Here is a 27,654-nt window from a genome sequence, read left to right as displayed (position 1 = left end):
TTTTTCCAGTTCCTAAAGCTCATAATCTCAAAGTCCTCTTTGAGTCTGAGCCTTCTTCAGAAGCTCATGTTAATCAGATTATTTGCGAAACAGCCTTAGTATCACCCCAATAATCTTTATAGGTATTGAATGACCTATACCCTTTGTCAGGAACTTACGCTAGGTACACAACTCTCTCTAATCATCATCTGTTATCTGCAGGCTCCCTTACTTCTGCTTCATTCAAGCATTTTCCGTTTGTATAGGTCTCATTTGTCTTTCAGATCGTCATATTCCCTAAGCATCTTTCTCCTCTGCTGAAACAGACACAATAACGTCTGAAGAAAAAGATTCATGTCTGTAACTCATCACTTGCCACTTTTATTCACTGTTAGAGCAAGACCATGAATTCACCAAAAAGAAAAACCTCTTCCTTAAAACCGGAGCCTGGAAAGGCCCTAGTTTGAGGTGCCGAAAACTCATATTTTCAGTTGCACCCCCCAGGGAAAGCCAGAGGGATTTACAGTAAATATCAGGGTTTGCATCCCGAACTGCTGACAAACCGGCCTCCTTCTGATAGATGGATTCATTATCACTTTCTAATTACAAGCAGATTTCCAGGTGTGTTCACCACGTTATAAATGAAACCTGTCCATTGTTATACAGTGGTGGCCTCTGGGTCAGCCGTAAGGGATCCATAGCTCCTCTTCTGTCATTGGACCAAATTAATCAGATGTATTTTTAACAGATAACCTTTACAAATGTGACTGATTAATCACTTGGTAATGCAGACTGCTATCAAGTTCATCAACTCCAAATAAAGGAAGGAACTCAGCAAGACTACAATATGTCAAATGCATCGCTCTCAGTGTGTTAAAATACTTTCAGGGCCAGATGCTGCTCTTCTGAAAGGATAGAAATCTGCTACATCAAACATATATGTTTTTCTGCATCTGTGGGTCAGATTCTGTACTCAGATGAAGGCTTTCTGGTTATGCAGGCTTGCTGTCAGATGGAGCCCCATGTGTATACATTTAAGGACAGAATTTGATCACTACAAAGTAATACAATTTCTAACAGATTCCGTCATTTGATTATTTTTTTTAGAACTGTGATTTTTAAGATGGTATTGAAAGCTGTACACATCAGTAAAACACAGCCAGTCTTTGTCTAATACTGTATACAAGGATAGATCTAAGTGTGATTTTTCTATGTTCCAGTCGCTTCTTTTGAAGATGAAACAGCCTGCCTTTTAATTTTGTATTGAAGAATATGCTTGACATCTTTCAAACTGAGATTAGGTTAGCGAAGGCATACCCTCGCTTATGCTGGAAAATGAAACAAGTTCCTAATTGTCAAAAGATTAATCCTTGGCAGTCATCCAGGGCAATATTTGCTGTAGCAACTTGGTATCCATCACAGTTACGGACCAAAGGTCTTGTCATAGATGTATTCCTCGCAGCAGCGCTGTAGCAGGGCAGCGCAGCCTCGCTACCCTGGGCCGTTAGTCTCTGGGAAACTCTATCCATTCTTCAATTAGTGCCCTTGCAGGGGTCACAGTCTTTGATGACTGGGCTATTTCTAAAGATTGAAATATAAAGCTCAGTAATATCCAAAAAAAAAGCCAACTCCCGACTGATTTTTTTTGTGCATTGCGGTGTTTGTTGTTAGAGTTTTTAGCATCTGCTAGGAGTTTGCTCCATCGATACTAATAACAATGATATTAGTGAAATGTGAGGGGTTTTTTTCTGTGATAATCACCATTACCTGTAGGTTGATACTGCTTAAATTGGCTAATATTTTTTTTTAAACTAAACTTGCTGTTGAAGTGCAAAGCTGCTGTAACAGCCTCTTCATCTGCTAGCATCACCAGTCCTGTCCCTGTTTTTGCGTACTGTCCTTTTCCCTTGGAAATTCACGAGAGGAGCAGAAACAGGGATAAGCCTTTGCTGTCCTGCAAACCTAACAGAAGAGTAGGTCAGTATTAGAAATACCTCATATAAATTACCAAAGCTAGCAGTCCTAAGCCTTGTTCTCTCAAACCTGCAAAATCCCATATCCCTCCTTCTGTGTAAGCCACCTCTGTTGTGTTTTGGGTGATTACTTCAGTGTAGCTTTAGAAAATTCTTCAAAGGGAGTTTTAGCTCCTTTATTCATCACAGAAATGACGATTCAGAAAATGGTCTCATTGGGTTCAATACTCATTGTCACTGATGCTGTGTACCCTTTGACTTTCCACACTGCTAGCTGGCAGGAAACTGCCTACAGTTTTCCATTTGCATGGCAAGGAAAAAATGGAGAAAAATTTAGGTCTGATGCGTATTGATAAGGGGGGGGGAGATCTAAAAATTTAGGTGCAGCTTTTTTCTCTTTGAGTCCCATTCTGCGCTGCCGAGGTTGACAGGATTATGGGGTGTGCGGGTGGGATCAGGACTTGATCTCTCACTGATGAATCCCTTGAATCTCTGCCCATTTAGTGCTTTATACGCCCACGGGAAAGGGGCAAATTGAGAGAGCGTCCTGGCACACTGCAGTCTATATTTGGATCCCTGATTTAAAGCTGACAGATGTGTAAAATCATATGTAGCCAGAAAACTCCCTAGTGAGGACACAGCTGCATATATCGATGAGTCGAAGTTACTCCAGTTAAGGCTGGCATTGATTTATACGTGGCAAATTCCCTCCAGATCTCTGTTCCTGGTAGTGTAATATCACTGAGTGTAGTTTTGGGCTCATTCCACCCGCTCTGGATCAAACCATGTGCTTTTCGGATATGAATGGAGAAGACTTGTAAATCTGAAGCGCTGCTCTTCTCAGATGCTGGGCGAATGCCATCATACCCTCATTTAGATGTGGCAGCTGTTGTCAGTTACTTAATCTCATAAATAAAATAAAGCCAAATTTCCACAAACTGAATCCACCTCTATCACACGGCCTCCTGCAATGCCTTAAATGAACTGCGTATTTTTGTTTCTCAGGAATCTCCCTTTATAACCCACTCTGCTGCTTGATTATTTCCTCTATGTTGTACAGGAAACGGTGAGTAAGTGATTAATAACCTGCCTCAGTTTTACTTTCCCCTCTTGCTGCAGCCTTGTCATGAAATAATGTGACCCACAGATGTCTGAGCAAAGCAATCCATTGCGTTAATGCCAGATGCTGTTGGGGCTTGCTCAGTGAAAGTGAGCTATCGCAGGGAGAGAAGCTCAGGTATTCCTGGTACTTTGATCATCTGTTTTTTTTCTTTTGCATAAATTTTGAACATGCTGAAAACTCCAACAAAGCACAACATAACCCACTCTGGGAAACCGCCTGGGGTGACTACCAGTCCCAGAGGCTCAGGAGGAAGCTAGGAAGCAGGTTTGCTGAAGAAAGGCAGAGTTAGCACTAAAAATTAGCATTCTCTGATGGTAGAAATGGCAGGAGGTATGTGAGGTATACCACGTATGTCAGTGCTTACTTTCTTCTTTGCTAAAAAGGAGATAATGGAAAATAAGGCCTCTGCACTTAAACAAATAAAAACTCTCAGTCATAGTTAATTATATCATGCATGTCACCCTTCACAATGTTTAACATTGTCTGGAGTGAGTGAGTGATGGAAACGAAAATCTCAGAGCTAGTTTTATTAGGATTTAGTTAGGAGGCTGGTGTACAGGGATAGCTGCTAGAGAAATTTCCCAGTAGTAATGCTCACAGAGTGGGGAAGATTCAGACTGACAGTCGTTTTCATAAAGCACAAAGGCAGACTGAACCAAATTACAAGCTGGCTGAATCTTTTAAGAGTTGCTAATCGTTTCTACAGTGAGTCTATGATACACCCTTCAACCATCAGCTAGCGCACTGGAGTCAGCTGGGCTCCTAGCTGGAGAATGCAGGCAGCCCTGGTCTTGCGGCACTGAGCGCTGGCATGTGTCACGCTGGCTAATTGAGGGTGCCACCCAAGCACTCTGCCAGGTCTTTGTTTTCCTGAGTGGTTTTTACTAAAGGCGTGTTTGAGTAGAGGGAAGAGCAAAGTTATATTTTATTTGGTCACGGCAGAAGTTTGAGATTGTACTACGTAAAGAAATATGATTAAGTGGTGATATTGGCCATTCTTCTTTATAGTAACTCAGCAAAGGAAGCAGAACGCACATTATGCAGATTACTCACAGTAACTGGTTTTACCCAAGATAGGAAATTCTGCATTTAAATTCACTGGGTGGGGAGAGAGGTTGTTATTGAAAATTTAGATACCAACTAGAGAAACCTAGAAAATGATGGATAGAAAATGGTCCAAGGGCCCAATAATTTATCCATTTAGCGAAGAGTTAACCAGGGACCCAACTGCTATAGGATCTGCAGGGATTTCTGTTTTGGGTGGGGATATCTGGTGTGTGTGTACCTTTTTCAGCATTACTGTTTCTGAAACTTTTCACTGCCACTCAGAATATCAGTGCATATCAGCATGTAGTTCCTAAGCATTTTGTTTCACATCAATTTTTTAAGATAATAGGAAGAAAAAAAAATATTAGTCATGAAGAGGAAAGGAGAAACCGAGATGTAATTCTACAATGGATAGAAAGAATTACAGCGCTTTGCCAACCCTGCAGTTGTCTGCTGCAGTTCATACAGTCCAATGCTTAAATTAAGTAGACAAAGTCTTGCTCTCTTTTCGTTTCCAAAAGACTGAGGGTCTTTTTCAAAGTCCTTAGCTCAAGGGTATGGAAGCTGTCCCGCTTCTGTGTTCCCTCCTCTCACCCTTACCTTAAGGCACACCATTATCTTGCAGTAGTGAAACCTGAAAACAATGGTAAAGAGTTAACATCAAGGACTTCAGCAAAACCACCGACAAAATACCCCACAGTCCTGCTCTAAAGAGGTTTCTATAGAACATCTGAGTTAAGCATGGCAATTACAAAGAAGCTCAAGTGGTCTTTGCTTGAAATTGCAAATGTACCACATTGCATTATCACAAGAATTCGCATGCAAGAACAGTTTGCAGATGGTTTGCATTGGCATACTTTATGTAAACGCTCTAGGGAACAGATGGCATCATGGGTTCTTGTGGCAAATGTGAATTTATAGCGCTCACAACATGCTAAAGTCTTTTGCCTGTAGCTGAAAAACAACAAAAATGAAGTGGAAACTCAGCCCTGTAAATCAGTTTGCCAGTGCCTTTGCCATTGTAGCTATGGGTAACATTTAGTTTAGTCTTTATTGTGAAATTTGGGTTATTTTATTTGCCATCTACTTGAAATTGGGTGCGAGTGCATGTGGCATGTGTATATGTTTATTGGAGTACGCATATGCAGCTTTTAAATTAATAGCCTGACATTGTGTAAAGGCCAGGAAGTTGAGATTTCAACCATCATTTAATCCAAAGCTTTTGAATTTTTGATCCAAAATTGAATTCAGATAATTCCAATTTTCTGTGCATACATAGAGTGCTCTGGGTAAATCGATTGATTTTAAACAAATAATGACAAATATTGTTAGAAGGGGGAAAATAACAACGTAGGTTAGAAGTGTGAATTCACTGAACTCTCAGTCATTTTGTACATATATGTACAGTGGAATGGGCATAAGGGCACATTAGTATGAAAGGTAAGACTTCCTTCTCGTTTGGACACAAGTTGGAATTTGAACATCTTCTGTAAAGAGAAAGTGCTATTTAAGAAGCCAGACCTGGGGGGTGGGGGGTAAGAAAGAAAATCGTGTAAATGAGCAAGGAATTCATTGAATTCCTTTGGAACTATTATATTGGACTTAGAATATAATTATTATTGCAGTATATTGCCTAATTATTTAGATGCTTGTAAAAATTGATTTTATGTAAACACAGCTTGTTCTAAAACAGCCAGGTCTTTGCAGTGAACATAAGTTGTTTAAAATTTATTGACCTGTCGTTCACATGTGTTACTTTACTAGCACTTAATGGTCTGTTTAGATAGTCTTGGTGTGTATGAACTCCCAGTGCGCTACTCCAAGCACCACACGTTGACAGGTAGCTGCCATGTAGATAAAATAAGGGGCCCTACTCCAAAGCATACAGGGACACACAATCATTAGTTATTTTCTAATCTAAAGCAGGGATTTCCTCGGCAGCCAGAGGAAAAGAAACGTTCTGGTTTGGCATTATCTTTGCAGCTGAGTTCGGCCCTAAGTCCTGAACCAATATGCAGCAAGGCCAAAAGCAAACAGGCAGGAAATCCAGCCTTGCGCTGAATGTAATTGATTTAAGGAGTCTGAGCTTTGAGGGTTTCTTTCTGAATGCGTCGAGTAGACAGTGGCTGAGATTAGATACTTATTTGGTCCTTCAAACTCTCCCCAAAAGATTAAAGACTGATAATGGAAAGGTAAATTACTTTTGTAGTAGATAGAGATCACCTTAAAAAAACATTTGTGGTGAAACTTGCTGTGGTGTTTTTTCATCCTGTGTGTAAATAAAGCTGTCCAAAAAGAAAAACTAAAACAAAAAAGCATTACTTATAGTGCTTATTCTCCCCTGCTCAAATGTGACTGCTGTCCTTCTTTTTCGTAATTTTTAGGGCTCCCATGTATTTTGTAAGTTGGCATGACTTTTTTTATTGTTTAGGTCTCATGAAAAAATGATGCCAATTATACATTATAGATCAATGTAGCTCAAGTTACCAAACTTTGCTGTTCTGTTTTTACATTTATGAGGCTGAGTGTTTCCAGAGACCACTAGTTCTTCTGGTTGCTTCTTGTAATTGTGGATCAGCAGCATAGTTGTCTTAACTTGACACAGGCAAGGGTTGCATCCCTAAAATCCACTGCTGGAGTGTCATCTGTCCTGCCCAGCTTAGTGGTTATCAATGTGTCTATGGTCTATGAATACTTGGCACCTAAAAAGGTACTTATCTTAGCTTTAAATGCCTGGTTTGAAAATGCTGGCCTAAATTCATACTAATACTACATCATACCATCTGAAAACCTACTCTAGGCATGCTTGTGGCCCTGGGAATTCAGCAGCAAATTTTTCATAGGAAAACTATTCTATGTCCTTGTTTCAATATTTCATAGGGTTCTTAAGTAAAGAATGTATTGTGTTACTATTTTCTTTCACATATGCAGTTGCACAGTTGCTTTTCTTCCTTCGTGTCAGGCCAAACTCTGCTATATTTGACCATCAGTAATTCAGAGTAACTATTATTTCCAGTGAATTTACATCTGTGTAACTTGACATGACATCTACAGTATTGATAAGAAAAATCAGTATCAGGTTTCGTTTGCTGTGGCAATAAAGATGTTTATCCATCCACTTTTCAAACTACGCTGACTTCCCTACAGACTGAGCAATCCCCCTATCCCTAACTCTTAAAATCAACAACAAAGACCCCCACAACTCTTAAATCCTTCACTCTTGTGGGATACACTTGGCTTTGAAAGCATATGAATTTAAAACATAACTATGCTTTACGTAACATAGCTATGGAAAATGCTTTTAAAAAAATGAAGAAATTTGGCCCATATCATTCTTTGTATGCTATTTTCCACTAACACAGGATTGCAAATTTTCTTACTAGCCATCCATTAAAATTGACAATTACTACTTTAAACAAGCAGGCACTCCTCTACCTGATATGGATGAACATAATTTATCAGCAATGGAAACGTCACAAAAACCTGACAGGTTGTACATTTGGAGATCAAAATTTAAAATAAATATTAAAATATTTTAAAAATATTTTAATTGTTATTTTAAAATAAATCTTAAATTTTGTTATATTAAAAATATTATGAAAATATAAAGAATATTATTATATTATTAAAATATTATTTGAGAAAAGCTCTGCCTAATAACTCCATATTACTCCTCTGCAAAATATGACATTTTTGTGCTTAAGTTTCATATTTCTTTCATAGTTTTTGCCCTAGGAGCAGTGTGATTAGGTCAGGAGGGTGTTTAAACTTAGTCAACCTCCAGAGCTGTCTTATTTTGAACAGTTGTATTTAGTGATAAAGTAATTGCCACCACTTCTGTTTGCTAACAGGTGGTCTCATTTTGATGTGCTACAATAGTGTGGTGCCTCTGACAGGTTTAGGTCTAGAGATTTTACTGTTTAAGGTCCCCATTATTGAAAGCTACACAGTCGTGCCTCATTATGCCAGATTTTTCGTCTCTGAGTATCAGTATGTGGCTGACGTTGACTTTCCAGCGGTTTCTACTTTTGAGTGAGACCATTGAAAGGATTTCTTTCCTTGGCTGTAATGCTCAGCTCTACGCCAGTCTGTCGTGGTGTACTGTACCCGCCTTGTCCCTGGGGGGACAGAGGGTGAGTGTGACGACCGGCTGGCCTTGGCTCCTTGGCTCTCTCTGCCGGTGCTGGGAGGGAGGCCTTCATGACACCTGCTAGGGAGCATATCCCTTTTCTTCTGACATCTTGGCTAAGTGACCAACATCCTCATCCTGGAAGAAGTCCTGTCTCCATCTTGACAGAGGACATCCAGGGGAGGGTAAGGAATGCATTCACATGCATTCAAAACACACATTCAAAAGGTTGCCAAATTTTTGGCTAAAGTTCTTCTTTTAGCTAGATAGGGGCAACATTAATGATAACTAAGATGACCAGCTAATGATTAGACAGAATTGGGACTGAGCTAATGAGAGAAGATGGGGTAGGGCCTTCCCAGAAGGGAATTTGTTATTGGCGTGATAAGCTTGGGCATCTGGATTGTCTCAACACCAAACTATACTCTTAGGGGAAATCTAGCAATTTTTACTACCCAGGGTGGCACTTATTCTCCTCCCTGATGAGAAACCAGCAAAAGCTTTGCTGTATTATGATGTTGCTGCACCCTTTTCAATAAACTTAGTGAAGTGTAAGTGACCGGTAAGCTCAGCTCCGGTTTAATGTCCCAATGGGGACATTAAGAGAAATCCTGTGGCTGCAGTTAAACTCCACATAGGTGAGCAGAATGTGATAAACTGTCCTCTTGGTGTGCTCAAAGGATATTTTCCTAACTTTTGACTCTTAAGAATGTTAGCAAAAGAGGCATTGCATCACTGCTACCTAAGCCGAGCCCATTTGGGAGATATATGCAGGAAAGACAGACAAAAAGATCTCTTTCCCCTCTCTCATCAGATATCTCTCCATATCTCGACTCAAGAAGAGAATGCTGTCACAGAAGGCACTGACTTCTTACATATATGCTTAAATATTAGGCAGTACAAAACAACACAAAAATTCTGTGGTTTTAGTTAAGGGAATGTTACATAAGATGTCTGAGTACCCAAGGATGGGCAAGCAGGTGAGACAACTGGAAATTTCCAGAAATTTTGCATAGGTCCTGAACGTAGTTGATCAGGTTCCCCAGGTGGGTCCAGCAAGGAGATCAAAACGTTGCGTAAGTGTTGCTAGCCAAGTAGAGCCAGTTCTTCCCCAAACCGTGCAGTTTCAGAGACAGCAAAGAGCACTCAAGCGAGGACTCCAGACCTCTGCTAGCAATGCTGCTTGGAAAGACAGTTCCTGGTTTCAGCACTTCTCATGGGCTTGAAGTCTCACACCTAGTCACACAGGCTCTTTCGCCACTGCAGTGTGGTGAACAGTCCTGAGAATCAGCAAAAGGCATGCCAAAGCTCTTTGACTTACATGTTTCCTACCCGTGTTGCTGGTTAGAGCTTGGATGCTGCAAGGGTTCAAAGGCTATCAGAAAAACAAGCAGGGTCACAGCACGGACCAAGGTGGTGTCCTGTGAATTGTCCATACTGACAGTTAGCATACAGGCCTCCTCTCTCAGCAATGCCAGGCATGGTTCAAGAGTCAGCTGAGTGAGGAGCTATCCCTGTAGGTATCCCCAAGCCAATGCTGTAATGTAGGGGGAGATGCTTTGAACGCAAGCTGTGCCTCAGGGCTGGCAGTGAGCTCTGGCCCATTGTCTTTATGAATGTAGGTACAGTCAAGAGGAATTGCCACACATCTGCATAGATCCTCTGGAATTCATGGGGGAGAGTTTATGCTAAGATGTTGTTTGGATCCAGATTCCCAAAATGGTTGGCGGGTCAGTTGGGATGCAGGGTGGTGCCTGCATCTTGTCTAAGGCTGACAGACAAAGCAGGTGTACGTTGCTAAAATGCAGGCATAAATATCCATGTATTTTCTTGTGGCTGTGATGGGTGTGGAATACTGAGCGGAAAAAAAAATATTTATTTTTTTTCTCCTGTGCTGAACTGGGTATTGCCATATGGTAATTAATAGTTGAGAGCTAGGTCTGGTATCTTCACATGCACTTTGGACATGCTGTTGTGATTGTGACTACAGATCTTGAGGTGGGGGGCAGGCAGGATGGGCATGCCACCTTTAATAATATTTTTATTTTCCTATGTATTTAGAGATACTTATGTCTATTGTTAGATTCAGATCCCACATCTATAAGCTTTTTATTAAAATTTTTCTGGAAAATTTTATCTTCCCACACTGAAGGCCTGTTTTTTTATGAAGACATGCTTCTGGTCCCATTGTCAGGACCTTATTAGCAGCATTCGGAAAGCTTCCCAACAGGAAAGTCATGAGCCCTGAAGCTGTAGCTTTACATATATAGTCATTCCTTGCTCCCCCTCCACCATTTGAAGGCCTGTAAGATCTTCCCCTGTATTGTTTTTAGGATTATGTTTGTTAAGGATAGTAAACTGAGGGATCAAAGGGATTTTGCGATCATCAAGATTTACAATCATCGCTATATTACATACTTGAGTAGGGTTAAAATAACAACTCAATTTTAATTTAAAGGGGAGATGGGGGGGAGTATATAAAGAATACTATTTTTTATGTAGTTATCTAGTAAACAACAATGTGCGAGATTGCACAGCTTGGGCAACAATTAGTAAGGAATACAAAGCTTGTCTTAGAGTGTTTTCAGTACCTTTCTGTTGCCTCTTTTGCAGGTCCTGAATTCACTTTTGTATTTCTGAATTACTCAGTATTACCAGCCCCAAATGTAAAATAAGTCATAATACTGACATACAAATTAAAAGGCTTAGTAATAGTAATTTAGAGTATTTCTTCCTTATCCTTTAGTTTCCTAGCCCTTCGACATGCCAGTCTGGTCATGTTTGTAGGCCATTCTTCTGAGTCCTTAAAGCTGAAGACTTCTCCTTAACTGAAAACCGAGCTGCTCGTTTGACTGCTGAAACTTAGATAAAGAGAAGAAAAAGGTTTTTTTAATCCCACTATGAAGTTGAGAGATTTGGCAAACTTATTTAGGATTCTTCCCACACTTTAATACCTTTTTTTAAGCGTGAGGGATAAGATGGGGAGCCTCAATAAAAACCCTTTTATTTAAAATCATCGCTGTATTCACTGTGACTCAGCTTTGCAACAGCCATCACAGACCCTCCTCTTTGCCATACGGTTGCCCACGGCAGGAGCTGCTATGAAGCTGAAGACCTTTCCATGATGGAGGTGGAGTCCTGCTTCACTGCCCGCGTATTACAAAACTTCTTTTAATACGGTCAACAACGGTAATACGCAGAAGGCATTCAGCCACCAAAAACACCTTCTGTAATGAGGAAAGAGCATGTCAGCTTGTCTTTTGGCATTTGTCTGCACTCTCACTGTCATTGTAAGCAGTCTGTGTAGCCAAGAGTAATTATTAGAAATGTGTGGTTTCCTGAAGCACAGTGCAGACTCTGTACAGCTCTGCAAATGGCTGAATATAAACCCCAGCGGCAGGCGTGCGTAAGGTCATGTTGGGATGAGGTGCGTGTTTGTGATTTCAAGGGGAATTTAAAAAAAATAATTTAAATAAGCCTCCTTTGGATTCTAAAGCGTGATGTTAACTCAAAAGTATTAATGTTAAACCAGTGGCCAGCAAGAGGCTTTGTGAGGGTTGTTTTGTTCCTGTATAATGGAACCAATACGTTTTTTGGAAAAAAGAAAAATCAAAGAACACAGCGATGCAATACTGTTAAAGGGCTGTGTATATATAGTAAAGGTGCTACAAATACTCCCAGCCTGAGCTTTATCTCTTCTCAATGAGTGATGCACCCAAGCCCCAAGACTTCATAAAGTCTGAGCATGAGACATTTTAGATCCAGGTTTTAACAGACTAGCAGAAATCTTACGTGCAGGTGTAGGTTCAGATTCTAAACTTAAATTTCATGCTTTGTTGAGTCTGAATCTAGAGTTTTGGAGAAAATGAGGCACACTCTGAGTATCTCAAAATAGTTTAAAATCACAGGCTGGCTCTGCATTTCTGCGAAGAATGTCACAAAGTATTTTTGTTCTGGACCCCATATGATCTTTTACTAAAGCCTCTTGCTTCTAGTGTCTTATACCCTAAAGAGGCCTATTATGTAAAAAGCTCTGCTTCATCAGTCGACTTCTGTGGTTCTTCTTGTCTACTGTCTGTTTTCCTACTTGTCATCTTTTCTTCTTCCTTTAGTTGGGTATGTGTTTGAAGTTAGTTTTAAAGGAATAAAATTACACCCATTTATTTACGTAGCAGCTGTCAAAGCACAGTATTCTCTTCTCCAGAAGTAAACACGTAAAGAAGGTTCATCCCCTGGTTTGCTATCTTGAAATTGTAGGGACTTGGGTTTTCTAAACCCTCCTCCTTTTTATGAGTCATGATTAAAAGGAAAACATTTCTGCCAGGAGCACAAAAACTTTAAGTTATTGTCACACTGGTGTCACTTGCTAAAGCCATGTAATAGGTTTGTGGGAGAGACCTTCAGAAGAAAGACCCTTCTCTGTATCTTTCAGTGGGAACTCGGAATAGGAAAGCTGCGGCTTAATTCCTTACGGTGTTTTCTTGGCATCAGCTCTATCTCCCCAGCTCTTATTCAGGCCGAAAGAAAGGGCTGTTTTGTTTTGTTGTGCTTTTGCAAGAGAGTTAAATAAAATCTTAACTGTGTTTTTCTTTTTAATATTGGAAGCATAATAAGGTCGCTTAAGAAAAAGAAAGCCAACCAGTAAGCCTGGGACGTCTCTCATTTCTTTAACAGCTACATAGTGTGTGCAGCTGAGAGCTGCCAGTTGGATCCTAGGAGGGGAGAAACCACTTTAGTTTGTTTGGTTCGTATATGGAATAACATTTTTCTTGCCTTGGAATACTTGTTTGTCATCACTCCCCCTTTGTGTTTATGTTCTGCTTGGAAATAGTCTCTGTGCTGTATATGCATTTGCCAGGATGTGCACATAAACAATGTTCCATTATAGCCCGCTCTGCATACTCCTTATTTACACCATATACATTCAGCAGTAAACACGTTGGGGAATGACAGAGAGCAAACTCTTCTAGGCCCCTTTTTTCAGTTAGTCCAGACTTTCTGCCATATGCTTGCTGAGGTCCCACTTCTATTCATGTTTTTATTAGGTAGAAAAAAAGTGTCCAGACTTCCAACAAAGCAGCTTTTGTGTTCTCTGTCAAAAAAAATCTTCTCCTATGAAATGTTGATAGAAGTACCCAGAGCCCTTGTGGGGGTGCAGAGTCTGAATAGGCCCATGGTGAAAGCACGGGAGGGGAGAGCAGGGGAGCTGGGGTACAATTTTTGCTTCTTGCGTGCCATGAACAAGTATTGCTTAACTTTCTTTTCCTTTAGTTTTCCATTTGGAAACCAGGGTCGTACCCCTCATCCTGGTGCTTTTTCTGAAGGCGATGTTTTTAAAGTGTTAAAGACTGTCAGAATTTTAGCTGGAAGAGATGAAAAGCAAAATACTGTTTGGTGTAGCATAAAATGGAAGTTTGACTTAGAATATACGCTGTTTAGTAAAACTATAGAATCATGGTAAAAAAGTTTTACAGTGGCATAAATCACTTTTAGTGACTCTGCACTTGAAAATGGTCAGATTAGATCTTTTTCTCATTGATTTTGTATTTGGTTAATGATTCCAGTCCAGAGATCATAAAGCTATGTAAGATGTAAAAGATACGGGAAAATATCTTTAACCTCTACATTTAAACTATGTGTTTCTTTTGACATTGAAATACTGCAATGACCTGGTAATGTTTTCCAATGCTTTAATTTTTGCTGATGTACAAAAATATCACAGAAGAGCTGATTCGTAATTATTACACATGGTATTGCATAAATTTCTTCCTAATTAAAAAGCTTCTAAATTCTGAATAATCAATTTATGAAGGCATATGGTTTTGACAAATTATACATTTAATTTCTAAAGATTTATTAGAAATTTGACCTGCAGGTAGTTAATTATGGTTATAGTACTGATGCAGTAATACTGAAGATTGATATAATGATATGGTTGCAAATTTATTTTGATATCACCTACCGTAGTAGCAGGGTGTGGGAAAACACCTATATTTTGTACCATCTTGTTTATTATGCAGGAAGGCATTAGTTTAATGAAGAACAGAAATACTTGATAGGTGTGTGTTGGCATGTATATGAAAAGGTACTTTCAGCAGAGCATAAGCCTATTGAACCTAGTCCTTCAGGTTTTACCCCTTTTAGAGGCTACATTTCTAATGGCGCTAGTAATAGTTTTAGATGAATTGTCATAGAAAAATATGAACATTTTTTAAAAGATCCACAATAAGAAATGAAATTGATTCTTGCTAATTAATTTTTAGACCACAAAGTATTTCTCGAGTACCTCTTTTTGGACTAATCTCTCATCCACTATAGGGATACTCCTAGTTTTACAAAGTCACCAGCCAAGTTACACCAGAGGAGTTTTCAAGATACAGTGCAAGAAGCCAAATTAAATAATAAATATAATTTAAAATGGTATCTTTCTATCCCACCTGGACTCACAAGGGGTCTATGAGAACCATACAAAGAAAATACAGATGAACTTTTAGAGTGGAAAATGTTTAGAAAAGACAGGCATATCTTAAACATGTAGGTAGCCCTTTTAGTAACATACAAAGGTTACCTATTTTTTTAAAGCAATTAAGAAAAAAAACCCAAAACCCTTTAAGAAGATTCTCTGTGCTATTAGAGCAAATAAATTTCTGGTTTCTTCTGACTACTCCTGGCCTAGATAGGGGGTCAGGAGCTGCTACTGAGCAGTGAATATCCTTCATGAAGAGATGTTGGTGGGAGGTGTGCGTTACAGGACCTGCTATGTCCGTGTGTGAGAATGGTGGGTGAGGGAAGAGGACCAGACGAAGACTTAATTTAAGGCTTTTCACCTCTGAACCTTCAGCTGAGAGTGTCCCTGGATCCTTCCAGAGGAAAGGAAAGGTATAGACTTACCCTGCTTGTCTGAAATGGGGCAGTGTCAGTGATGCCTGCCTTTCCTAGCATTGGTTAGAGCCCACAGTACTGTGAGTCTGGGTTTGGCTGTAAGAAGAAGGAAAAGAAGAAATGAGATAGACGGTTCTCACTTGCTGTGACCAGACGACGGTCAGAAATGTGTATATCGCATCAGTCTGATCTCTTATTTTCTCTGCTGGAAACCTAGTTGCTACTTTTTCCTGATAGTACACAGCTGTGGCTCACAGCAGTGAAGTGTGACCGCGCGAGGTACGCCCTGAGTGAGGACGTGTGCCCTTCCTGGTCCCCAGGGTCCATCTCACACTCTCACAAGATGGGAAAACTAAGGGGGCTGAATTATACCTTTTTAGAAATAGAGAGGTTTAGGAGTCTTTGTCCTAGATTTTGATATTTTTAGATCTAAACTTTGTTATTCCTGATAACCAGGGGAACGGGAATAGTATTATGCTAATTGTATATAATATTTGTGCTTATATTTAATATATATACACACAAACGTAATGCAGTTCTAAACCAAAATAAAATAATAATAAAAGAAAAAACCACCAAAATTGCTGTAGTGAAATAATTTGAGAATCTCATGTAATTACTTGATGCCAGTGATTAGAAAGGTCTATTAGAAAAAAAACCCTAGTATCATAAGATTTGCAGGAGTTTTCTAAAGAATTTACAGTAGTTAGCCTGTATAATTTTGGATGAAAGCAACACATTCTCTGATGGTGAAAAATTCTCTTATAGATTAATGAAGTACTATCTCTACCAGCTGAGGACTTTTTTAATGCTTCAGTAATTATCCAGGCAGAAGTCAATGGGTGGACAGAACCTGGGTGAAAGAGACCATTGGTACTTGATAAATGCAGTCAAAATAGCATCCCCACAGACTAAGCATGAACTGTTTTATGAAAAATACATTGTATGTTTTCAGGTGTCACGTAAGTCATGACACCTGATGATATAAAATATAATTTAGACCAATCTAAACTCCCTGCATTCGCTGTTTGTTGTACCATCAGCATCCTGTGGTGAGTCAGATAGCTTTGCTTTTACCCTAGTAGCGCTCAACTCATTTTTTCCAAACCCACGAAATTATTCTGAAGCAGGAAGAGGAAGAGGGTCTCTTAAATCATGCCAGATACATTAACTGGGAAAGGGTTAATCTGCCCTCAGGAGTTGCTATGTAACTGAGTCCTGCTGGGAGAGTCAGGGTTTCCAGCCAATGAGACTCAGCCCGACAATACAATGCATCTATCTTGTGTTTCTCATGTGTTGTCAGTTATTGGAGTTTTTCTGAACTGGAATTACACTCCTGCTCCTTTCATACTCTCCCGCCGAGTCTTAAATAATTGTATTCCACACCAAAGTCAGAAAATAGCAGTACAATGGCGTGCATTTATCCCTGAAAACGTTAGTTTTGACAACTTTGACTAGGATGTAGAAAGACCTCTCTTGCACCAAAACCAGAAAACCTTTAAAAGATGAGATTTCTCAAAGAACTTCAGAATGGCACATGCCTTGGTTCCCGGAAAGCCTTCTCCTGCCTTTCTGTTCTCACCTGTGCATGCAGCCTTCAGCCCATTTGCTTGTGCAGAAAGAGTGGCTAAATGCCTCAACCTTAAGCTGTTCCTTCCTGCCTAAGATATTTCAAGAAGCCAGTATTGATTTTCCCTGCATCCTGATTAGACTCTCTCTTTAGCTATTCCTCTTCTTAAGGCCACTCAAGGCTTGAGGGCTGAAGCATGAATTCTTTAATTTCTCCTTTAGAAGAGCCAGGTGTGTTTTCTCAAAGTCTGGCAGCTCAAGCAAAGCCTCTGTGGTTGCGCCAATATATTTGTATGGAAGAGGTGCCACTTCTGAGGGGTTTTTTTTGTTGTTTTTTCTTTTTTTCCTGGAGGAGATCCACCCACAGTCCCTTTGAAGGCTACTGATAAGATGAGGGAGAGACTAAGCTTGGCCTGTAAAAACACTACTTAGGAATCTCTGCTTCAGCTGTTGGGTTCTGATAGGAAGCAAGAGAGTGGAGTGGTATTTGTCAACATGTCGTTCAATTCTCAGTAAGTTCTACACTTCACTTAGATCTTTGTGCCTCATTTTTTCCAGTGAGATTCTGCCTGATAATTTGTGTTGGCAAAGCTCTTAGCCCTTCTTACATGCTTGTGCAGTTTGGCCTCCAAGTGACATAATGTTCATGCATTGTTCAGCTAGCAGAATAGTATCAGCGGTGTGCGTGTGTACTCTTAGTAAGTCTTTTTTTAAAAAAAATAAAAGAAATTAACAAGTTTTAGGCAAATTCAGGAAGCCCGCAGGTGGAACTTTTAACTTTTTAAAGTCTTGAAATAACATGTATTCACTAACTTGTCATTTAGTTTATTCCTTTAGGATCTGGTTGAAACTAACATGATGGTATACTTTTTAAGGAGAATTCCAACACGTGTCTCAAAATTGGGAGTATGCACATGGTTAATTCTTGTTCCTAAACCTCCTATGGGTTGAGGCTTACCTTCCCCATCCATCAATCTCAATAATTCCTTGAAGAAGTTTACCAACAACCCTGTCTTCTGGCATATCCTTTGGGATACTTCATGCCAAAGACAGAATGGATGAATGCAGCAAGGGCGAGATCTTGGAGCCATTTTTGCAAAGGAAAGAGTTTCCTTCCACACATTCTTCATTGCATGTCTCCATATAAAGACAGGTGAAGTCTGTTCTTCTGATAGCCTGATAAGAATACATGTAAGATTAGTGTCCCATGAATGAGAAGCCTGTTCTTGAAGACATTTGCTGAAAACTGTGGATGGATTAAAAGGACTGTTTTTTTCAGTGTGATGGCAAGGTCTATGCAGAATTGTTCCGTTAGAAGAAGGCTCAGGATACCAAAATGAAGAGGTTTGGTCTGGTTTATGCGAAACAAATTTGATAGTTTTATAGACCTGTCAAGCCTGATATGCTGCATTATGTGCTTAGAGACCACCTTGCATGTCCTTCACTAGATGTGGCAGAAAAGGTCCCAGAAGGACAAAAAATTCATGATACTGGACAGTGGCTGGGTCAATATGCTGTTGACCACCACAGTCTCTAACTGCACCCCAGCTCTGTAAGTCCTCTTTGATTAAAGCACACGTGTCAGTCATGATTCCCTGAGCTTGGCCATAATATGTCTGGACTTTCAATTTCTTCTGTGGCCCAGTGTGGGAGTCTGGCAGACTAAGGGTACTTATACCTGCAACAGCCCAGTCGTGGGCAGTTATTGTAGCATAAAAGGGATATACGGAATCCCTTACCTGCTCAGCAATAGTTACACTATGATAACCTGTCTGTTTGTTAAACTGACCTTGTTAGCAAAGTTTACTTTTCAGGTGACATCAATAAAGTTACAGTGATAACAATGTTCCTGAGGGGATGCATTCCCTCAGTTTATTCACACAGTGTTGATGGTACGTAATCCGCAAAACAAAAGGGACACCGATTTGCCAAATACATACCTCAGTTTCTGGGTAATTCTACCTCATTTACAGCAAAAATTCTCCAGGCTGATCCCCAAACTGCCCAAACAGAGAGTACATCTGCACAATAAAACAAAGGTGTGATTGTACAGTGCGTTAGGGCAGCAGACTGAGTAGAGATGTTGGCCTGATGACCATCATTACCAGCAGATATCTGGTGGTCTCACCGCATTGTCATTCCTGTCATTACCTCTGCTGTCCAGGTCGCTATGCCAGCACATTTTCCAGTCACTCCTTCATTTTTGCCTTTTAAAATGGGATATTGGACTGTTCTTTCAGTGTTTGACGTAGGTTTGGGAACTAGCTAAGTGGGAATTGGATTATCATGAATACATGTGTCAAGCTGTCGAGCTGTGGATCCATTGCAGTTTACACTAATGGCATAATCCAGTCCAATCTGCATCAGGCTTTATGTGACCAGAGTTCTGCCCAAGAGTGTTTTGGCTGTCGCTGGCCTCTGGGGTCTCTCTATATGGGTTGTCCCTGTCACAGTTCAGGAGCACAAGCCCTAAATGCTGCTCAAGTCTGTCTTAAGTTAAATAGGGCTTAAGTGAGGTTTAGGCTTTGTTAGGATATATGTCTGCACTGAGCTGCAGCTCCAGTTACTGCTCAGTAACCTTGGTTTTTTGTTGGAAGAAAGTCACTAGGACTAACTTTTTGCTAAGAGTTTAAGCTGCCATCAGTGAACCTCTAGAAATACTATTGTCCCAGTTTCTATTCTAATTCTGGTTACAACTATGTTTGTAAATTGTCTATGTTTGGAACTCCTTTTATTCTACATTTTCTAATTTTATTTATTTACACATTATGAGACACCTTTCAGGATAACAGAACAACAGAAAATACTATCTGTTTGTTTGGTAACTTTCTTTTTTTTTTTTTTCTTCTTTTTTCCCCTCCCTAAAAAAAGCCAGAAACAAAACAGTTACTCATAGAGCCTTTTGGAATCTCTGTTTTATTTTTAATGGAGCTCTGTGCTCTTTCACCTTCAGCCAACCATGAGCATATTCAGCATATAGGAGACTTTATTGTTAGAAGTAGTATTCTCTGCAGTTTAATATCAATAGTTCTACTTGCTCTTCTGCTCTTTCCTACATCTTGCTTCTACTTACGTTTTATAGATCTCCCAGCCCTCATTCTCCCTGGATTATATAATGCAATGTGTCAGTGCCATGCATGGCACTCCAGTTACCTCAGCATTTCCATTATAACTCTATGTTTTGAGGGATTTATAGCCTAGCATTAAAAATCTCTTTCTTGGCTAAACCTTGAAACAGCAGTTTCTGGTCATTTAAAAAGAAAACAAAATGAAACAAACTTTTTTTTCCCCCCCTTGCTTCTCTCCTTTTTTCTGGCAACCGTTTAGCAGTGGTGTTTGCACTGCAGGATCCTCCTAAACAGCAAGCGTAGATTCAGTATGTAGCCAATTTTTAATGTAATAATGCTTTTCCTTTTTATATCCTTCAAAAATGCATGTCATCCCCTCTTTAGGCACATGATGTCATTGCCTCTTTGCCAACCTTTCTGGAGCCTACAGCAGTCAGCCTTTGGGGCCTCAGAGAGGTGCGGCTTGGTCTGTGTTTTCCTTTATTTGCAACATGGATATGTTTTTTTAAAAAAATATTTATCCTTCTTTGTCTTAAAGCCCAATAACTTACTATCTCCTTCTGCGTCACAGAGCTACGAATTTGTCATAATCCAAAAAGACATTGGCTATATATGAATATCTAGGATATCAGGGCTATTACCAAAAACAAATTTGGAAAAGATATTAAATCTCATGCTTTAATGCTTAAGTGATTTGCTGTTAGAGAACAGGCTATTAGAGGACCTATGGGTGAGTTATACTTCACCAATCACTAGGGATTCCTGTATTTTTCTTAGAAAGATCTAGTAGCAGTCACTTTTAGAAATGGATTGATGAACCAGATACACTTCCAGTTTTATCATATAGGGCAGTTCTTTTCCCCTGGCTCCGGGCCAAAGGAGTGTAAAACACAGTATGGATTCTAAGAAACGTGGTCATGTGCTTGAGTTTGTAGAGGTGAATTATTTTTATAGCTTTTAAGTTAAGCAATCAGCTTTAAAGGCATCTTTACAAATACATATCCACTGATTAAAACAGACAAAAAGCCTTTATCGGTAAGTGACTTGCAGACTGGTTGCATGCCCGAGTTCTGGGTCTGGAGCTGACTAACTCTGCTTTTCCCATCTAAAATAACTTACTGCTCTGCACTGAATAGTCTTTCGCCAGTTGCTGTTATATTTCTGGCCTGAAGTAATTCTTTCTGTTACGTGCAAATTCCTGTTTCAGTCATTGCGAGCTGTGCATAGTAGCATGTAGGAGTCAGAAGAAACCCCTTTTTGACTTAATTTCACTGTACTTTGTGTTTTTCTGTATCATTTGTGCCATTTTATGCCAGTAATTTTACTGTTTTATTTTCTTCGGGGCAGTTATTTCTCAGGGTTGATACCTATTTCTTCAGGACTACCCTGGAGTTTTAAATATTCAGCCATTCTCATGATCCAGTGATTTTCTTCCCCATAATCTTTTGACATCATTCACATGCTTGAGACATGAGGATAACATCCTCCAACAGTAAAAAATACTATTAGTGAAAGGGGATTCAATTTTTAGATTTGAAAGTCCGTATCGCCAGTTGAGACAAAAAAAAAAAAAGGGGGGGGAAAAAAAAGCGCCAAGCACCAGGACAAGTACTGTTTCATATTAACATCTATTCTCAATGAAGAGGTAAAAATCAAAGCCCCTGTGTGTGAGGCAGGGTTAGTGAACTGCCAGTGATTCTCCCAGCAACTGACACAAAGGAATCTGTGAGTATCAAAGCTGAGGCAGCAAGCTTAGTGTCAGCTCTTGCCTAGGGAGTAGAAGAAAACATCACTTTGTCTCTGCTTTCACTGCTTAAACACACACATCATTCACTAGTAACCATTTACTCTGCTGTCAAAACTGTTTCAAGAGAGTGCTACATTTGATTAATAGTAAAACGCATGCATGCAAAAAAAAAAAAAAGTCCACTTGCCCTAAGGTACGTTTTGGAGAATTTTTGCATGTACTTCTTAATTTTTCCATCCTATAAATATGCCTGTAATATTCCAGGAGTACTCTGTTGCTTCTAGTAAAGTCATTTTTATTAGAGCGCCCAGTGCACTCATCCTAATTCTAGTTAATGCTCTCTCTCTCTCGGTGAAGCACATTATGGCATCCTCAGCCTCTTGTACTAACGAAAAAGTGACCAGCACAAACATGTGTGCAGTACATGATTCATAGTGCTGCTTTCTGAATTGTCCAGTGGGTAATTGCAGTACAAAAACCAGAGAAACAGATGTAGACCCTAAACCTTGGCTGTAAATTTTTGTTTTATGATTATGGGTTTCAAATGTGCTATGTCACACTGACAAATATACAGTAACACCAAAGGAAATAGATTTCTGACTTGAACTTTTGCTTTTTATTTCACTTGTGGCTAAGAATATGTTTATTGTAAAGTTTCTGCTATCGCAGTCTGAGAGAAAACAGATCAAAGCGGTGATGTGAAATCACAATTTCTTTGCACGGATGAAGTGGAAGATACTGGAGAGTTGTTGCCTACTCGCACCTCTATAGGAGCTGGGCAGACATTTGAAATATGTGGCAATACTTAAAGTTTCATTACATTTGAATTAGAGGGCTATTAGTTATTACACTAATTATGGTTAGTCCTGATCTAGATTAGGAAATACCCCCCCTTTTATGAACGTAGCTTTTCCTGATACTCTCTTTAAGAAAAACAAGTATCATGCTATTTCAGAGTAAAATACGAGATACATAAATTACTGTATTGTAGAAATAGTATGCGAGCAAACCATTAGGCTATTTGAAGAATTTTTTAATTACATGTGGTTTTAGTAATAAGTATAAGCATTAGCACAACTATTATTCGTAATGAAACATGATGAGCTACCTGGCTCATTTAGATACAGTGAGAAAAAGCAATCTTTTTCAATTCATATTCAGTTAAGCGTGACTTCCTGACATTTACTTTCAGAAGTTGCCAGTCTACATTTTGATGTACAATGGGCAGATTTTATTTTAAATACAGTTTTATAAGACTGTTAATGGAATAAACATACCTGTATTTCTGTTTGTCGAATGTTGTTTATTCTAACTCACATGGGCAATATGTTTTTCTTGGCATAAGCTTAAACTGTTCTGAGAGTCTTGGTCCACACAAAATGCTGTTTTCTCCCTAAATTGGAGACTGAAAAAACATACTGTGTTTTGTATAATCCTTTCCAGTTATTTTTGTGGTGACGCATTACATATTCCAAACTTCTTGTGCGTCTTGTGTCATCTGGTTAGAAAATACCGTCTTAATTTAGCTTTGCTACTGAAAACAAAACTGTAGCAATGTAGCCAGCTGAGATTTCAACAAAAATTTAGCCACTTTTCCACTTGCCTTTTTAATACAGCAAGTGCCGCTTGCTGTGCTGACATGGTTTAAACAAGCCTTCCCTGAAGGACGGTTTTTTGGATAAGCCTGTGGATTACAGAGTGTCAGGGGCTTCTTCAGCTGGAGGAGTCTGGGCTGGGGGAGGACACCCTAATGGACCCAGAAAGTCCTAAAAAAAGTCCTTAAAAAGGCGCTGTTAAAACTCCAGCATTTGTAACTCCTCTTCCTAGAGGGAAGACGGGAAGAGAGGCTGCCTGCTGCAGGGACAGCCAGAGCTCTCCCGTCGGAGGGGAAGAAGGAGGCTAAGAAAAGCTTTTGGTTTTATCCCTTCAAACAGATTCGCTTCCAGATTGCAGCAGGTCTTTTTGTTGGCCAGTGGTTTTCATCGCGGGTATATCAGTTTCAGGGAACAAGTGCGTGTGCTCTGTGTGGGGTTTTGTTTTGTTGGGTTGTTTTTTTTAAATTCTTGAAGCTGTGTGAAAAGTTTAGTTAATACAATCTGCAGGCATTGTCTGTCAGAGAGCTTTCGGTTCATCAAAGGACTTTTTGTGGAGAGGGGACACCGCATCCGTTGAAGTGGCTGCGCAGGTCCCGGAGTGAGTCTCTCCCCAGCGTTTCTTTACGGTTGCCACTTATGTGCCATGTATGCACACAGCGTCCCCCGCTCCACCCCACTCCCATCTTTTCGAGAAACAGGCAGTATTCGAGGGTTTTGTTTTCCAGTTTCCAAACCCAAACTACCTTTGGGGCGGGAAGCGAGGCTCCTCCATGCCTCAGGAAACCTCACTCCGGGCCAGCGCTCAGTCCGATGGGGCTGAGGCCACTTGGCTCATTCGCTTAAAATGAAAGCGCGCACGTGGTCATTGAGCTCATGTCCTTTCCAGTGGGGCAGAGGGAGCGTTCCCAGGCTGTTGTTTTTCATTTTTAAAGTGTCCGTAGGAATAAGGACTGGTGGAGGCCTCGATGGAGTCTCTCTCTGTGAGCAGGACTTTGCAGAAGGTGGTTATTTACCCACAAAGCAGAGGGGTTCCCTGCTGGCTTGACGTGGATGGTGGGCCAGCATGGTGCTGGGAAGGCCTTGACACCTACTCCTGCCATGAGGGAGGGCTGCCGGCAGTGCAGTTTCACCCAGACCTCTGAGGGTGTTCTGGTGGGAGCAGAACCATGCTTTCAAAATGTCTGTGAGGGGGGCCTGCCCCAGGGAGGGGGCAGCCATGGTTTCCCCTCCTGTTACCCTGGGGTGGGTCCCGTTCCTTCAGGGACCTGCTCGTGGCCTTTCTCCTCTTCCAAGGAGCTGGGGCTCATTAGCCCTCTGAAAGCTGATACAGCCCCTCCAGGGCCACCTGAGCTGCCCTGGCCCCTCTCTGCTAATCAGAGACAGGCAGGACCCAGTGGCCCCCGGGCCTGTGGAGAAGAGGGGTTGCATGGCTGCCTCCTTGCCCCAGGCTGGGTGGTGGGGATGGGCCCTCCCGGGTGATGGTGCCTGTGAAATCAGGCCCACCTGGGAGCGCTGGGTGAATTTAAGAGTGAGGGTAAGGGGTGATGGGGAGAGATGGGATTTGACCCCCCCCACACCAGGAAGGACAGGCCCGTGAGGTCCCTGCCGGGAGAAGGGCTGGTACCAGCCATCGTCCCTGCTGGCGGCATGGGATGGGGGTCCCTGCTGGCGTGCGTGGGGCTGGGTTAGGGGGCGGCTGCTCCACACCCAGCCCCACTGCCCCAGAAGTTGGGGTGAAGCCCGTGTCCACAGCTCCGGTACAGCAGCAGACACCTGCGCCTTGCTCATGGCCTCTCCAGGGAGGTACAGAGTGTGGGGGAGGGTGGGGGGCACAGAAGTTTTAGCAAATTGAGCTGGAATTTAAAAATCCTCCGTTCTCTGTAACTACCAAAGACATCACTGCCTCAATTCCTCCCCTCCTCCTTGCGGTTGGTTTGTTGTTTGTTTTTCTTTTTTTTGTTTTTTTTTTTAAACTTTATTATTTGGGGTCTTCTTTGCAAGTTGGCCTCCCCGTTACGCACCCGCCGTTGCCGCCCGCGCAGCGGCAGCGGGGCGACTCTGGCAGGGCTGTGGCTAGTGTTTGCCTGCCTGCTTGCCTGCCCGCCCGTCCGCCTGCCTGCCTGCCTGCCTGCTTTTTTTGCAGGGCTGCTGGGAGTTGTGAAGGCGTGTGAGAATCCTGGGAGCTGGTGATGTCAGACCGCTTGGGTCATTTGAAGGTTAGCAGCCTGGGAAGGGTTCACGGAAAGTTCACTCGCATATATTAGGCAATTCAATCTTTCATTCCCTGTGACACAAGTAGTAGGAAGTGAGCTGTTCGGAGGCAGAAGGATCTATTCACGTCCGAGGGGGATTCCGAGTCCCTACCGGAGCCGTTTTATCCCGGGGAAGCGGGCGATCGGCACGGCGCGGGACGCGGCACCCACCCGGCGAGCGCCCTGGGAGCGGGGCTTGACTCTAAAGAAATTTTGGGGGGAAATTGATGGGAGCTAAAACTTGGAATGCGCCTCGCTTCCCCCCATCTTGCTGGATTGGCTGGGCAGCCTGGAAAATGGTAAATGATCATTTGGATCAATTACAGGCTTTTAGCTGTGTTGTCTGTCATAATTCATGATTCTGGTCTGGGAAAAAGACCAACAGCCTACGTGCCAAAAAAGGGGCAGAGTTTGATGGAGTTGGGTGTACTTTTATGTGCCATTTTCCTCCACACCTAGAGGAAAGCACTTTTGCAGGCATTCTGTGCAGGGGGAATCATGTTTGACTGTATGGATGTCCTAGCAGTGAGCCCTGCTCAGATGCTGGATTTCTACACTGCGAGTCCGTCTTCCTGCATGCTCCAGGAGAAGGCTCTCAAAGCATGCTTCAGTGGATTGGCACAAACAGAGTGGCAACACCGGCACAGTGCTCAATGTAGGTCCCAACTGTTATTTTTCCACTTTAAAGCAATTATTTATTATTAATTATTTTTTTTTTATTATTATTATGTGCATGTATTTAAAAAAAGAAATACTTGTAATTAAGCGCAGGGATAATGCGGGGTGGGGGGAGTTCTTGTGCAAAATGTGATTTGCAAGCTGGTTTTTTTTCTCCTTTTGGCAAGAAAGGAAAAAGGAAAGAAGCACGGGGCTGCTTTCTGTTTATCCCTTCTCATGTAGCATACTGATCCTAACAACAGTTGTGGAGCCAAGCAGGAACACATAAAATTATAATATAATACAGCAAATACTTGCAAAACTCCAACCAGTGAAGGACAGATTTACGTAACATTTCTGTAGTAGTTTTTTTCTGTGCTTCCTTAATCTAATTTTGTACCATGTTAGATAACTGGGATGCATGTTGTCTCAAAGTGCATTTTAGCAGAGCAGCCAAGCAATTAAAGTGTTGCTCCATACAGTTCTTGCAAAGATGTTGAATTGCAGTGGGTAGGTGCCATTCCAAAAATTAGACAGTAGTTTTAAGTTTCCTAAGAAAAGGCAATATTTCTTTGTACTGACCTTGCTGCCACCTTTCTTCTTCACTTTGTTGCTCTAAGAAGTTGCTGTTTTTCTAGAAAACTACTTGCTGTGAACACCCTTTGAGTTTAACCATCAATTATTTCTATACCTTGAGATTCAGGCAGCGTTGCACTGGTAACGGAGGAGGGAGAGTTAGCGGTAGGACACTTCTGAAAATGTATTATTATGTTACAGGGTCTTGATTTGTTGCTGAAATACGTAGATGGTAAACAATGGCAGCATTTTAACACCACAGTTTCAAGTTTGAGAAATGACAAGAAGTGCCAGAAAGCATCACCTTATACTCTGCATAAAAGCTTGCAGGATGCTTCACTGCTCTGACGGTGATTTAGATAAATGGCTTGGCTATCTATCAAAATGTTTTTAGCACGCTCTTGGGCACTTCAGTACACCATTAACTGTATAATTCTGTTTGAAATTTTTGTTTTACGGTACGTTAAAAAGTTACCTAGGAATTAGAATAGTTGTCCCTTCGATACAGTTTATCTCAAAGGGGTGGAGGGGGAAACTGAAAAATTAACTGAAAAATTTTTGATGAAATAGTGTGTTTTTTCACTCTGCTCAAAAGTTTTCAGTCACCATATGACGTTTGTGTGGGTTGAGTAATGAAAACAGAATTGTAAAAATTGGTGACTACCAGCCCACAACATTGCAAATGTTTTGATGTCTTTACAATTAAAATTAGACTGTGAAGTTCAGCATGGGATGTTTATTTTCTCCGCGCTGTTTTCAAAATGCTTCAAATGTGAGACGAAACAAAGCTTTTACTTCAAAATAATGTTACTAGCTATGGGAGAGCTTCAGTTGGGGGAGGGGGGGGGGACCTGAAACAGATGTTTTGCTAAAAATGTTTTTTCCTCCTTCCATGGTTTAAACTTTAGAGTGTAACTTCAGTGGTAATATCGCGGAAACTTGGAATTAAAGTTTTCTGGAGTAGGAGGCATATGCTGTCGTAAAAAGCTTACACTGGCAAAATATTCTTAAATAACTTCTAGTTTAAAAATGTCCTGCTCTTGTATGTTGTTAATAC

At 40.9% G+C, this 27,654-nt stretch overlaps 1 protein-coding gene across 3 annotated transcripts in view; it reads left to right on the top strand.

The window, feature by feature from the left end:
* The window catches only part of RARB (retinoic acid receptor beta), a 333,745-nt gene that overhangs the window by 213,327 nt on the left and 92,764 nt on the right, over positions 1 to 27,654 (top strand). The window contains exon 1 of one of the 3 annotated variants that reach the window (XM_054190691.1): positions 25,367 to 26,019. The exons of 1 other annotated variant lie outside the window; for it this stretch is intronic. In XM_054190691.1, the coding sequence (XP_054046666.1) occupies positions 25,863 to 26,019 (157 nt within the window). In that variant the 5' untranslated portion in view covers positions 25,367 to 25,862. Of the gene's footprint in view, positions 1 to 25,366; positions 26,020 to 27,654 lie in introns of those variants that run through there. One more of the 3 variants, XM_054190693.1, reaches the window with a different exon arrangement.

This window comes from Rissa tridactyla, chromosome 2, assembly GCF_028500815.1.
Source record: "Rissa tridactyla isolate bRisTri1 chromosome 2, bRisTri1.patW.cur.20221130, whole genome shotgun sequence".
Taxonomy (NCBI): domain Eukaryota; kingdom Metazoa; phylum Chordata; class Aves; order Charadriiformes; family Laridae; genus Rissa; species Rissa tridactyla.
The sequence above is the reverse complement of the archived record's forward strand: the minus strand, read 5'-3'. Positions and strand labels throughout refer to the sequence as shown.